General features: G+C 45.9%; 2 protein-coding genes across 2 annotated transcripts in view; both read right to left on the reverse strand.

The window, feature by feature from the left end:
- Positions 1-883: 883 nt before the first annotated feature.
- LOC120836036 (lamin Dm0-like) overlaps positions 884-12876 on the reverse strand; it is a 94724-nt gene continuing 82731 nt past the window's right edge. The window contains exon 11 of the transcript XR_005717066.1: positions 884-1884. The gene's annotated coding sequence lies outside the window, so the exon portion shown is untranslated. The remainder of the gene's footprint in view (positions 1885-12876) is intronic.
- Positions 1874-12876, reverse strand: part of LOC115314009 (lamin Dm0-like) — a 29465-nt gene continuing 18462 nt past the window's right edge. Inside the window, exons 6-10 of the mRNA XM_040218385.2 lie at positions 12581-12774; positions 10562-10666; positions 6936-7055; positions 4293-4397; positions 1874-2406 (exon numbers count right to left, since the gene is read on the reverse strand). Coding sequence (XP_040074319.1) covers positions 2371-2406; positions 4293-4397; positions 6936-7055; positions 10562-10666; positions 12581-12774 — 560 coding nt within the window. The 3' untranslated portion in view covers positions 1874-2370. The remainder of the gene's footprint in view (positions 2407-4292; positions 4398-6935; positions 7056-10561; positions 10667-12580; positions 12775-12876) is intronic.

The raw sequence follows: 12876 nt of genomic DNA on the forward strand, positions 1-12876 counted from the left end.
CTGGGATCTTCAATGGGCAACATACTGTGGTGATACGCGACCGCACGCCGGTGCTAAGCTCATCCAAATGGAAACGGGCAGGGGAGTGGATTGGACCCATGGTCCCCAGGTTCCACAGTGCAAGTTTACGGCCCACATGCTCCGAGCTGCATCACGTTTTTGGCGAAATGCAACACAGTGTACGGGGGTAACCACTTGACAACGACCTTCGTCCGGCAGTTGAGAACCAATTTAACGCAGCAAGCACATGGACAATCTTGAGGCAGAGCAGGTCGGCCGCAAAAAGTGACAAAGCCAAGGTACGAATGAACAAACTTTTAATTGCGAATCTGTACAGTAAAAGTGAAGAACGACAGTTCCGAGACTGCCGAATAATTTGCAATGTTTATATACCAGCACGAGACTTATGAAAAAGGTACCCCGAAAAAGGAACACTTTGAACAAAAGCGAGGTCAATGTAGGACGGGGACACATCTTGCGAGACTAACAATATTGAATACTCTGGGAAACTCTGATAATATATGCAACATGATGTAGCGGGTTCATGCAGCACGGTTAAATAAGACTCAAGTGCACGCTAGGGTGAGGCATGGCAGTGGAAACTGGCACCATAGGTTTAGCTTTCCATTAAAAAAATGCTACCGACAGAAAAAATACCAAGAAGCACATTTTGACACGAACGAGTTTGGAAGTAGTGATCACTTTCACTGGGATCCAAGACAAAGGAAAAAAGCGCTTGCAGAGGCTACACAACTAAACAAAGACAAACCCAATACAAGAGATGAGCTCTTACTCTAGACCTTCGAAGCATGCACTGCAATGATGGATTGCAGTGCATGCTACGAGAAATCCCAGCCAATACAGCACTGGATTTTCGCCGATGGCTCGTAGCAGCTGCTGTGGTCCACCTCAAGTTGGAAAGGATAAAAAAAAACTGCACATTCCATGTCAAACAGAGAAACTAAATGGGACTCTACGTCCAACAGTCGAAAAAGGTTTCTGTTGAAGAACTTCGACAGTTACGTTGTATTAAGAAGCTTGTAAAAAAATCTAGCGGGCAAAACATCGAGCAGTTCACACAGTGTAACCAGAAACTTTGGCAAAAAAAATTTAGGATCTAAACTCACTGCCATGATTGCGGAGTAGGTGAAATGGTATTTGTGTCGGCAGTGCAATTACCTTGGCAATTATTAACATCAACGACTGCGCACCAGTGTACACACCCGAGAACTCTGCAACTGCTAAAATCGCGAGTGAAGGGAAATGATTGACAAGATCCATATTCCCCTGACAAAGAAAATCTAGAGACTAACCCCAAAGAACACGCTAGCCTTGCCTGCGATGTTTTTGATTAACATACATCATTGAACAACCACTGCAACCACTAAACTGTCCAAACGCAATAATTTCAACTGGGCAGTTTAAAAACCAAGCATAAATATGGTGCTCCGATGTAACACACAATAAATTCAAACACAATTGTGAAAAAAAGGTAATTTTTTTTTGTTTGCGAGGTCAAACAAACAGACATTTCCGAAGACAACGATCAAAGTCAAAATATCCATAATCAAGTGCTCCAAAACACTCTGCCCGCATTCCAATAAACTGCAGGACAAAGTCGCGTCTGCCGTAGAACAGATTAACCCCCGTGTCGCCCACGTAAAAAAAAAGCAACCTGCTTTTTTGGTAAAAAGCACTTCACAGGTACAGTTGGCAAACTAAGAAATATGGTTCACAAGGTACTTATGTTGTTCTTGGTACGACCTGCGCTTATAATTGCAACACACCGGAGTCGACTTGCCCCAAAAACTGGCCAAAAATTCTTAGCGAAACCAGAGCTTCAGAAACTGCTGCCAGGGCTGCAGAATGATGTCCTCCCGAAACCTATTGCAGTGATGTTGCAGTTACACCCTTTTTCTAAAGCGATTAAGGTTTAAAAACTGAAGGTTTTATCTCCAACACAGGAAAAAAGTTTGGAAAAACCATAGCAAACACCACGCAAGGTTTGCTGCAAGTAATGTGGTTCCCCTGTCCACAAAACTAAACGAACAAGCACTACACTACGAACAAGACAGCACTTTAATGTAACATGATGTAGGTTACATGCGTCATGAAACGACAGCAACAAAAGCACGCACACAAAGGGGTTAGAATATGAAGTTAACAAGTTACAGAAATGCTTTAGACAGGTTATGTGGGGACACGTTAAGCTATTCTGTTTTTCTTTCTTTTAAGGATAAAACAACTGCAGTCACAAACAGGTGGGTCAAGAGAGAAGTACAGAGAAAGGCAAAAGGAATATAACCAATAAAATAAATGGCACTAAGGTTCCGCCACTCTAATGACTTTTTTCATTTTTTTCTTGCCTCTTTACATCACGCAGCAGCGGTTGGGCTCGTTGGGATCCTGCGAAGGCCGCAAAAAGCAAAAGTTAATGTGTGAAAAAAAAAAAAAACTTACGTAGTCTATTTTTACGACAGACTGCCATGACTGGAGTTCGTCGGAATTAATGGGATGGTGGCAGTATATAACCGGAAGCAAAGCGCCGGCAGAACATGGGCCAAAGTAACACCTACCGACAAGAAATGCATGCTCTCATGAATATTAGAGCAATCAAAAAGTTTAAAACATGTTGCTATGCACGATGTCCAACATCGCTGCACCAACACCAACACCATAGCCACTCGCAGCCCAAGAAATGCAGAATGGCTTATTCAAAGCTTTCGCAAAAGCGAAATCTTGAAGGAAAAAAAGAAGCATCTGCTTTAGGTAAGGTAGCTAACCCTCGTTTGAGGACGAGGGTCGGGTATGACAGGCCCAACAAAGTTCGTGAATTTCACGGCGTGCAACGAGCCTTTGCAACATTAATGCGTTTTCAAAACAAGGACAACAACCCTAACCGACCGATCTCTCCAAGTGTTCGGCACATGCGCGACGCCGTCAGAACTTTAGTTGGCGGGAGGCAGACGGCGGTGCAGGGGAGGGCTCGCGCCGTCTGGACGCTGCGCACGGGCAGAGTTCTGGAGAAGCTGTCGTCTGTGCTGACAAAGTTCACTCGATGCAGTGAAGTCATACTGTCCAGCCAGATCGGTCTATTACAGTAAAAGCTCGTTAATTCGAATTTCGAGGGGGCTGCTGAAATAGTCCGAACGATACAAACTTCCAATTGATGAAAGTCAACGAAGAGAAAAGAGCCCCGTCCGGCGTTGGGTAGACTAGAATGCTCTCAACCGCCAGAGGCGTGCAAGTCCGCTGCTGCGGAGACCGAAATGCCAGTTTAGACAGCACGAACCAAAATAATCAAGGCCTGCCAACAGCCTCCTTGGATTAAGTCCACGCAAATTTATCGCGCCCGGATAGCGCCCGCTCGGCAACTAGACCCCTGCAATAGCTCGCTGCGACGTCGAAATGCTGGCACACGGGCTTTGAACACTATAGGTGGTGTTGCTTTATTCCTCCGAAACTGGGTGTATCAAACATTCTAAACTTGATGAACCCCTATTGGTCCTGGCATTAAAGGTGCGCTAAACCGCTTTCTACGGTAGTCTAAATGCCAACTCAATCTACAAGCAGTAAACGTACTTAAGAATAAATTACATGCATGTGTAGCAGATTAAAAATAGTTAAAATAGGTATCAAAGGTCAATTATCTCAGAACTATCACACGCCGGAGGGCAGTCGTAAAAAAAAAAATAAGCTCCTGTCCGACGGCGGCCTCTGGTGTTGGTGATAGTTCCGGGGTAATCAACCTTTAATACCGATCTCAAAGGAATCGCCACGCATGGAAATGATGTTTGGTTTCTTAGCACGCTTAGAGCCCATAGATTGAGGTAGTGGTCATAGACTATCGCGGAACATGATTTAGTGCCCCTGGAATGTGATGAAGCAGTAAACAAGCCTACAATGTAAACAATACATGTATAAGCGAGCGTTCACCTCATTGTCACGCGTCAATTAGTTGGTTGGTTCTGCCAAAACAAGTCTTAAAATGGAGAACAACTACCAGGCGCGCTTTCACGTGCTGTACCAAGAAAGGGCATCTGTCACGTCCCTACGGATAATTGAGGATTAATTTCGATCACCGGGGGAAGCTTTCAAAATGGAACCACCCCGACCGGAATTCAAACTTGCTGGGGCACTCTGGGCAAACCCTCCTGGGTCCCCGGAACCCAGTTCAAATATATATATGCTCTTAGAAAAAGTTTCCAATTGTTTTAATTAATTTTTCTTTCCTGCATAGATTAAGAAGTCATGCCCCATTGAAGAAACCGAAGGAAAGAAGAGGTACTCACGTGCTCGTGGAAAAGGGGCTCACGCCCCGTCGAATATCCTCCTGCGCCGGACGACCTTTCCGAGAGGCGCGTGAACTGACGCCGCCGGTTTTCCCGAAAGGCCACCTGGGGGCGCAACGAAAGTGAGCGTCAACTCGTCAGCCGTAACATGCCGCAGAAACGCTAGAGTTCCGGTTACACTGCTAATTCATGATAAAAAATAGACTTTGCAATTAATGCACTGCCTCGTCACGTGGGTCATACAAACATCGTCTGCAGACACGTTCGAAGCATGCATATGTGTTAAAGGTGCTTCGAATGTGCTCGAGGCCTGCCTGCAGGTAATTTTCAAAATGTGTGCAGCGGAGTGCGTCATTCGTATCGTGCGCGAGCAACGGGACTGCGGCCGAGAGCTTCAATGCGGCCGAGAGCTTCAATGCGGCCGAGAGCTTCAACATGACAACATAAGAAATTCGAGGGTCACTTCCATAGGATTACCGGTGCAAAGAAGCCGCTTCGCAAGGTCACCGCCGCAAGATTACGACCGTGAGTACACCTACGAAAGCTCATCCCCTAAATGCAGAATCGCGTGCACAGGTGCCGACATCGAGGTTTTTTAGGACTTTAGCAGTTTTATTTGCAGCATTTCACTTTGGTGGAACATAAACTAGGTTTGTACTGCAAGTGCTGGGAAGTATTCAATACAGGGTGTCTAGCAAATTATTTTGAAATCCCTTGACTTTTTCATGTTTTCCCAGACAAATTTAGGTGAAATTCCCTGACCACTGTAGAGGCGATTAAATATATAGGACCATTACAACACAAGGTATTGAGCATTCAGCAGTGTGAGGATCATTTTGCATGGGCTTAATCCAACCTTCATCTTAAAAAATATCTGGGTTCGTCCTGTCTGGAATAAATGAGCCCTTTCTTGCCGCGGACATCGTCAGTGAAGAGCCCACTTCCAGAAACACTATGAAAACACGACGCTCAACCACACACGCCTTGTTACTAACAGAATGGCAGCACGGCCGCCAAATGGACACTTTTGGATACCTCCGGCTTGTATTATATTGGGGTCTGCGGCTTTCCCATTTGTTACTAAATCAAGTAGCTCTAACTAGATTTAGCCTAGTGTCGTGCCCTCAATATATTCCAACCCAATCCAAGGCTTCGACTGGGTTTGCCGGCTGTTCCCTTTGCATCGGGTAGCACACTCTACATCGGGTGAGCAGTGACCGTGCTCCGCTCTAAGCAGAATTTATTGCCCATTTTTCTGCACCCAAGTCTTCAAGTCTGCTCAGGGCACTCAATGGCGTTTGCGGCTCGTTTTCCCTGACTGGGCTCGATATTTTACAGCATTCCTAACAATTCCCCGAGTTGTCCTGGTAATTAAAATTTCACTGACAATTCCCAATTTTCCCAGTCGCTAGACTACGTGTGAATAGAACTTTACTGTGCAGTACCTGAAATTGTACAGGGAGATTTTTTATTTATTTTGGGAACAAATTTTTATTAAAACTAAAGTGGCACGACTCTCGATCAATAATGCTACATGCACCATACATCATAGCATGTATGATGTATGATGCAACGACACGATGGTTAGGATTTATGAATGTGTACATTGAATCCATCGGATGGACGAATGGACAGATACGGCTGAACCAAGGAATCTGGCAGCAGCTTGCGCCACCTGGTATATAAAATAGCCAAGGTTGTCGACAGAGTTCACTGTCTGCTAAATCTAGCGCCAAAGTGATTTTTTGCAGAGCGTAGCGTAGTTTGGCAGTTTCACGCTTTTGGTGCCGCTAGGCGCAGGAAATTTGAATGTATCAAAATGGCACAATTGGTGCAGCTGTCCCGCCCCTGCAAATAGAGCCCAGGGACAACTAGAAACGTTTTAAAGCACTATATGGAGATAGACAAAATCACAGTAAAATGTCAGCCCCTCAGAACAGCAACCAGACACGGCAATAGAAATGTCGGGAAGAGCTCATTGTAAAAGCCACTCCTGAACTACATGCCGACTGAAGAAAGACACAGCATGAACACGTGCAAATGGTTATTCTGGGTGTCGAATCAAAGATAAATCAAGCAGTGTTCACCAAAAAGGACACAATACCACAATTCAAAGGGAAAAACAAAGCTTGTACCCTCTAAATTCACACATCGATGACATCTTACATGCAAGTGTCTTATGAAAAACTATTTTCCCTTCTGCTACCGTGAAACCCTTTATTTTCGCGGCCCCAATTTTTCGACAATTGGACTGCGGGGTCATATTCGCGACCATTAAATTTCGCGATTTCTTAAGGCTGGAATTTACCTATAGAAACCACTAAACTAAAACCACTAAAACCAATTTTACAATTCGCGTATTTCGCAAAAATTAGGGGCTCTCAAACATTAATGGTTTAACAGTATATGAATAACAAGGCTAAAAGCTGCTTAACAGGTTTTCACACAAAATCAACGTGCGGGCAATACATAGGCTCTTCTAAAGAAAGCTCTAGATGATTTAGTTTTAACTTTACTGGCACGTTTTCGAACAGATGGAGGAGGCCTATTAAAGGTGGTAACTGAACGAGCAACTTTACAAGTAAATTACACGTATAGTGCAGCCCAGCTACAATGGCAAAACACTAAACCGAAGGCGCTCACCTCCTCCCCATCAGCGCTGAGCAAGGCAGTGCGCATCTGTTCAACGTGGGGCCACTGCTGGTTGCGCATGACCAGGTCCGACGGAGGGCTGTGTGCTGCACCGGCGTCGGAGCTCCATACCTGCACAGCATCCCAGCTTCGGATGAGTCGTGGTCATCTCACCGCAAAGGAGGTATACTAAAGCAAGAATGTGGGCAAGCTGGTTGAAAGAGAAGCCAAAAACAGTTCTTTAAGAGAAAAAAAAAACAAAAAACTGAATGTTTTAATGTAGGCATTTTAAAGATTATGTCTAAGTTTTCTTTCGATCTTATTACTAGGAGTATCAAAATCTCTAATTAAAATTTCGACGTAGCCCTGCCCGTCGTTGCATGCGGAGAGCAGGAGAGCGTGAAGGCGGATAGAAAAAAATTCAGGAATTCCGCGTTGATCCACAGTAGAGTCGCAGCGACAGCCACGACACGACATGGCGAAGTTGTCGGGCACTGGCGTCGCGTTCAAACACCGTGGGGTGCGTGAACAAAAGCGTACAAAACGAAATAGGCATCCGATTATTTTGTTTTGAAAAACGCTCGTATCATTTTTGTTCCGGATAGCGTAAAAGCGCTTTCCCCTGCACGAGCTCTTGGCATTGACAGTGCTACAACCGCCTTCTGTTATCGGCTATTTTTTTTTTCTTTTCCAGAGAGCGCGTGCGGTGGGTGCTACAAAAGCTTCCGGTATAAAGCGGATTGTTGATGCTGTGGCATCAACAACTTCGCACGAAGCGAACCCGGGTTTGATGCCCGTGGGCGGCGAGCAATCTTTTTGAAGATTTTGCAACACTGGTAACGGACGTCCTACATTGCCAACAACAACGGACGTTATGTCAAGTGGTGGCAAGAGCCCAGAACAGTTATCGCTGCGAGACTAACCAAAGGGACGTCGTCGGTCAAATGACTCTGCTCGGCACTGTGCAGGAGGACGACTATAACGTCGCAATGTCTTCGACGGATAACAGCTGGCGGCAAGGCTCGCCGCATGCCCTACGGCAATCGCTGCGCACACATCTCAAAATATATGGGGTTTACGTTTACTTCAGTCCAAAAGCGCGATGATTGAATTCATCGGACAAAAAGCTATAGTAGAAGACCGCTCCAAACATTTTTTTTTTTAAGGCGCTTCAGCTTTTTTGAGAAGGGCATAATAAATCCTGGTGCGAGGGAAAGGACGGACAAAGAACAAACTAAACTCCCAAGTTTTTTTGTTTGTCCTTCGTCCGGTGTTCGGTCTTCCTTGGCCAGTCTTCCCCTCGCTCGGATTTACGGTATCTGCCTAGTCTGTTTACGAGGACGAAAACAAAATGTTATGGTAGGGTTTCTATTGAGACTTCAATTTCCACTACCAGCACTATGGGCTTATGATATAAGGCAAAGTAGCGATTTGCTATAGGAATAGCTACACATACCAAACAGATTTTACTTTCCTCAACCCAGGCCAATGTAAAGCAGGCACACGCATAAAGCATTGGTCAAGCTCAAAGCCAATAGCGGTTTTGGCAGAATAATTTCTAACCGATTATCGTATAGTTTCTTCGAGCCTTTTACTAGTGATGGAGCGAATCTGCTCAACTTCAGATTCGGCAAAGTTCGGCAAAGATTCGGCAAAACTTCGGAAAATGTCTGCGCACGCGCGAGAATGCGACCGAGCCTTGAATTGCAAATGGACGCTGTGCAGTCGTGCGGTTACCATCGTGCAGTGTAGTACAACCAGCGGTTACGCCGCGGTGTGGGGTAGGCAACAAGGTAACTGTGCGTTTGTGACCGAGTGTGGTCCTCTTCAATATTTTCTGCCTCAAGAATAGAAGATCGACCAGTAATTTACGCAGTCCACTGCGCAAGTGACGAATGATGCCATGCATTCTGAAACATAGACATTGTCCGACAATTACTTTAAACACTCCTCGCAATTATAACAATTCTTTTTTCGGCTAAGGATTAGTGTGTTGCAAAACAAAACATTGCTTCTTCAATTAGTGTTATTTTGCAATTTTCAGGTATCCGCATAAAACTAAACACAGAACTATAGTGCTCGACGTTGCACATCTGACATTCACTCTCCCTATCTTCCGAAACGTTCGTGTATTCCTAAACACCAGAAACACGTATTTTAAAGGTTAAAAACGAGACGTTGTGAATATGGGACGCACACTTTCATGCAAAGCTGACTTCAAGTGACTCAGCAACCGTTGCATTCGTTTTCCCGCACAAAACGGTGGCTCCCAGAGAAAGCAAGAACGCAGCGTTATTGCCTTCATTTTAGCAATGTACACACACATGCCGGCTTGCGCTGATGATACCTTAAAACCGAAACTCGTAGCGTGATTCGTGACTGCGCCACGCTCGCTTCTACCCAACGTCCCTGTCACGCCACTCCTCCAATGAGTCACTAAAATTGCCAGTAAACACACAAATACAACATATAATGCATATAAGCCCAGTTATTACTAAATAAGATGATATTCTACAAGATAATTGTATCGGTGTCGTTTTTAAGCTAAGAAAGAAAACTTTTTTGCCAAGAAAAACTAAATATCAACGCTAAGCCTAGTAACAATGTATCGAACCGGAAGTTCGGCACCGAACTTTCGATTCTTCAAAAGTTTGGCCCATCACTACCTTTTACTACCGTTTTACCATGCTTAAACGAAAATTCAGCTGAACTCGTGAAGGTTATTAAAATTAATCCCAAAGAGACGCCCAGCCATCCTCAGCGAGCGAATTTATAAATCAGCTTGATGGACACAAATATTCTTCGTTTATTCTCAATCTTCCACAAAAAAAAAATAATAAATAAATAAATAAACACGATTATTGAAAGCAGATTGTCAGGACTAATGCCTGCGCTTCCCAGCGAACATCCGCGTACAGCGGAAAACCAATGCCCGCGAGATTCGCGGGTACTGCTTTTCCGCAGCACCCGGGTGCTTGGCAAGGAGTGCTCACAACGGGGCCAGGCCCACTCCCGATGAACGAATAGCACGAATTAAGCGAAAACTCCACTTGAATTAAGAAGCTTAAAAATGCATCGAAAACATGGCGGGTAAAGCAAAATATTTAAAGGTGTCCGAAATAAAAGTGAGTACGAAAATTTTTAGCTTGAATTATCGCGAGACCACTGTATGCACCGTTTCACTGCGAGTCCTACCACAGCCGACGCGACGATTCGACGAAGACAATCGAGCAGAGCCAAAAACGCGCCGTTACACCACTCGTCTTCGTGGATACGCCATCACCAACTTAACCAATCGCAAACATAAAAAAAAGGTGGGACCTCGTCGCATCCACTGCACGCGATTCGTGTAGCCGACGATGGCAGATGCGCAAAGGCAACAAGTGCAGGGACGACGCGCTTCGGGCGCTGCTCAACCGCTCACTGTAGGACGGTAGCGCAGCCTGTGGTCGGACTTAAAGAGAAACGGAGTACATCTTCGAAAAATGTCGCCCATAAAAAATCAAGCCAGGGGGTATTTACGCCAGTCCCTGTATGAAAGGCTAAGTCTGAACTGACGAAAGCCTCGTTCTACTTTTATGAAACAAATGGAACCAGTGCCTTCGACGAAGAAAAACAATTCAAGAACTGCAACGCACCGTGATGGTGGTTCCCGGTTGGATGATGTGGTTCCGGTGGAACCGGAAGGTGAAGTCATCGTTGCCGGACCTGCGGTCGATCCGCCAGCCAGCCAATGGAATCTCCTGAAAAAAAATTATATATATATCGAAGGCGCCCTTCCAAGGATCAGCTAACGCGCGGTTGGACCGTCGCTTACGGGGAGTGGAGCCTGTTCCTTGGAGTCTCGAGCCCGAAAAGGAGAGCATCCCAAATATGTCTCGCAAACCGAGTGGCCAGCTGAGCTGGCAATCTTGTACCGCAATTCGAAAAGCAAAGTCGAGCACCAAATTGTTCTCCGGAAACTTGCACAGGTTTTTATTTCACTTAGAGATGTTAAAATGCTGTGGAATGTACCCCGTCTTCGAAGTTAACCGAGAGTGAAGCGTCTGTTTTATTTCCACCACCCATACCAGGCTGCTCCAATTTGTCGAGATTCGAGAAAAAACTTTGCCTTGGTGAAGCTAACTGCGAATGTGTTCAATCGTTGCAGACGTCTGCGAGCAACGCAAACGAAAATAGAAATGCAATTTCAAACACTGAAAGTAAGCGACAACACAATCTACAGATAACAATGCCCCTGCTTCTTAGGACAGGGGGAGGGAAACAGTAGCATAGAGTATGAAAGTACTGCAGCTTGTGCAGCGAAACTTCGAGCCGCAGAGCTCAAGGATCACGTGCTCAATCCACTCTTGTCCGTTCTAATGTGAATGAGCATCATACCGGCGTGCAGCCTTGTGTCACTACTGCGTGATGCACGTTAAAAAAACCCAGGCTGGTGGCCGTACTGCACTGGCTAAATTTCCTGTCTACGGACCGACTACTTCCCACTGTATAGACATACGAACACGACAATTACTTTAGCTTGGGAAAGAATGCAGAAGAAATCAACTATGTGTTAAACTTTGTTTTACCTGAAGTCCTAATGTAGCTATGCCACGAGCCAATAGGGTCAATCAAGCGGCTTCAGGTACATAGCGCGACGACATTCGAGCGCCTATTTTATTGTCGAAATGTCAACCACGTTTGTGCCAGACCAGAGACACCAATTTTTTGCTCTTAAAGCACAAACATATTATTGAAGAAAAATTAAACCGAATGTCGTCACGTCACTTTGAAATTAAAAGCAGCGCCGCTCCGCGAAAGTACTGAGGCAAGCTACAAGCGCACAAATCCTGTCAAACTTTGCTGAACCGGATTTTCCTTTACTCTCGCACCTATGCAACTCCTGCGGGGGCAACTAAAAGGATCAGGTTTGTAACGAGCCTCTCTGCGTTAGTGATGTCGCGTTTTTCTTGACGGCGTGTTTCGGCACTTGTGGTGGCAACGGATCAAAACCTGACAGTTTCAGTTGCCCCGCTCTCCACAGGCGTTGAATAGGCACGGGAGAACAAGGAAGCCCGGATCGGTCCAGTTTGACAGGGCTCGCGTCATGGTGCGAGCCCCGTCGTTTTGGCCCTATGTTTTGGCGTCTTTTCGAGCAAACAATTGGCGCCTCCGCGGTGTCACCAAGACGTGGTTGATGTTTAGACAATCAAACTGGCGCTAGAATTCCGTTGCAGTATTGCATCAAATGTGCTGTGACCTCACACTTCCGAGTATATCCGCTTGAGTTTGTTTCAGCCTTTGGTTGTGTTCCGACTTCCAACAATACAATGTTAGGCTTTGTGCAATTCAAACATGATTTCCCTTTCATGTCACAGGCTTCCAAGCATTGGCCTTACAGCTCCTAGATAACAAGGCTGCAGTTATAAATTCTAAACGCCGCCTAAAGAGGCAACACGGGGCATTGATTGATCAAGTGCAACATCAGCGTCTGACGAAGACTTGTCTTTAATCGACGAGAACTTGAGCGTCGGCTAAACGCCGTCGCAGCACTTGGGTCCACCCTATGCCCCCGCGTTTGCCGCGTCAGAAGACGTCGAAAATTCGGCACCACGGCCTTATTTATGAGACATCTAGGGGGCTTTAGATGGCAAAAGAGGGCGACGTTTACCAACCTTCGTGCCCTTGTTCTTTATGATGACGTATTTTCCGTCTGGGCAGTGGTCCGTGATCTCCAGGTCCCCCTTGGCGGATGCGGAGACCTGGACGTCGAAGTTTGACTGGTCCTCTCGGTGGGAGAAGGTCCGCTTGCGCTTGGCGCCTCGGAGCAGCGGACTGGTGTACATCTCAGACCCGCTGGTAGATGCGCCTGAGAGGGACGAAATATCGTTCGCATCTCGCACGGTGTATCGCGTGTGTGCGGCACGGTTAACGCGTCGCTCGCCTCCATTGCCCGCCCTTGACTGCGCTA

The sequence above is a fragment of the Ixodes scapularis genome, unplaced genomic scaffold, assembly GCF_016920785.2.
Source record: "Ixodes scapularis isolate PalLabHiFi unplaced genomic scaffold, ASM1692078v2 ptg000137l_1___fragment_3__unscaffolded, whole genome shotgun sequence".
Taxonomy (NCBI): domain Eukaryota; kingdom Metazoa; phylum Arthropoda; class Arachnida; order Ixodida; family Ixodidae; genus Ixodes; species Ixodes scapularis.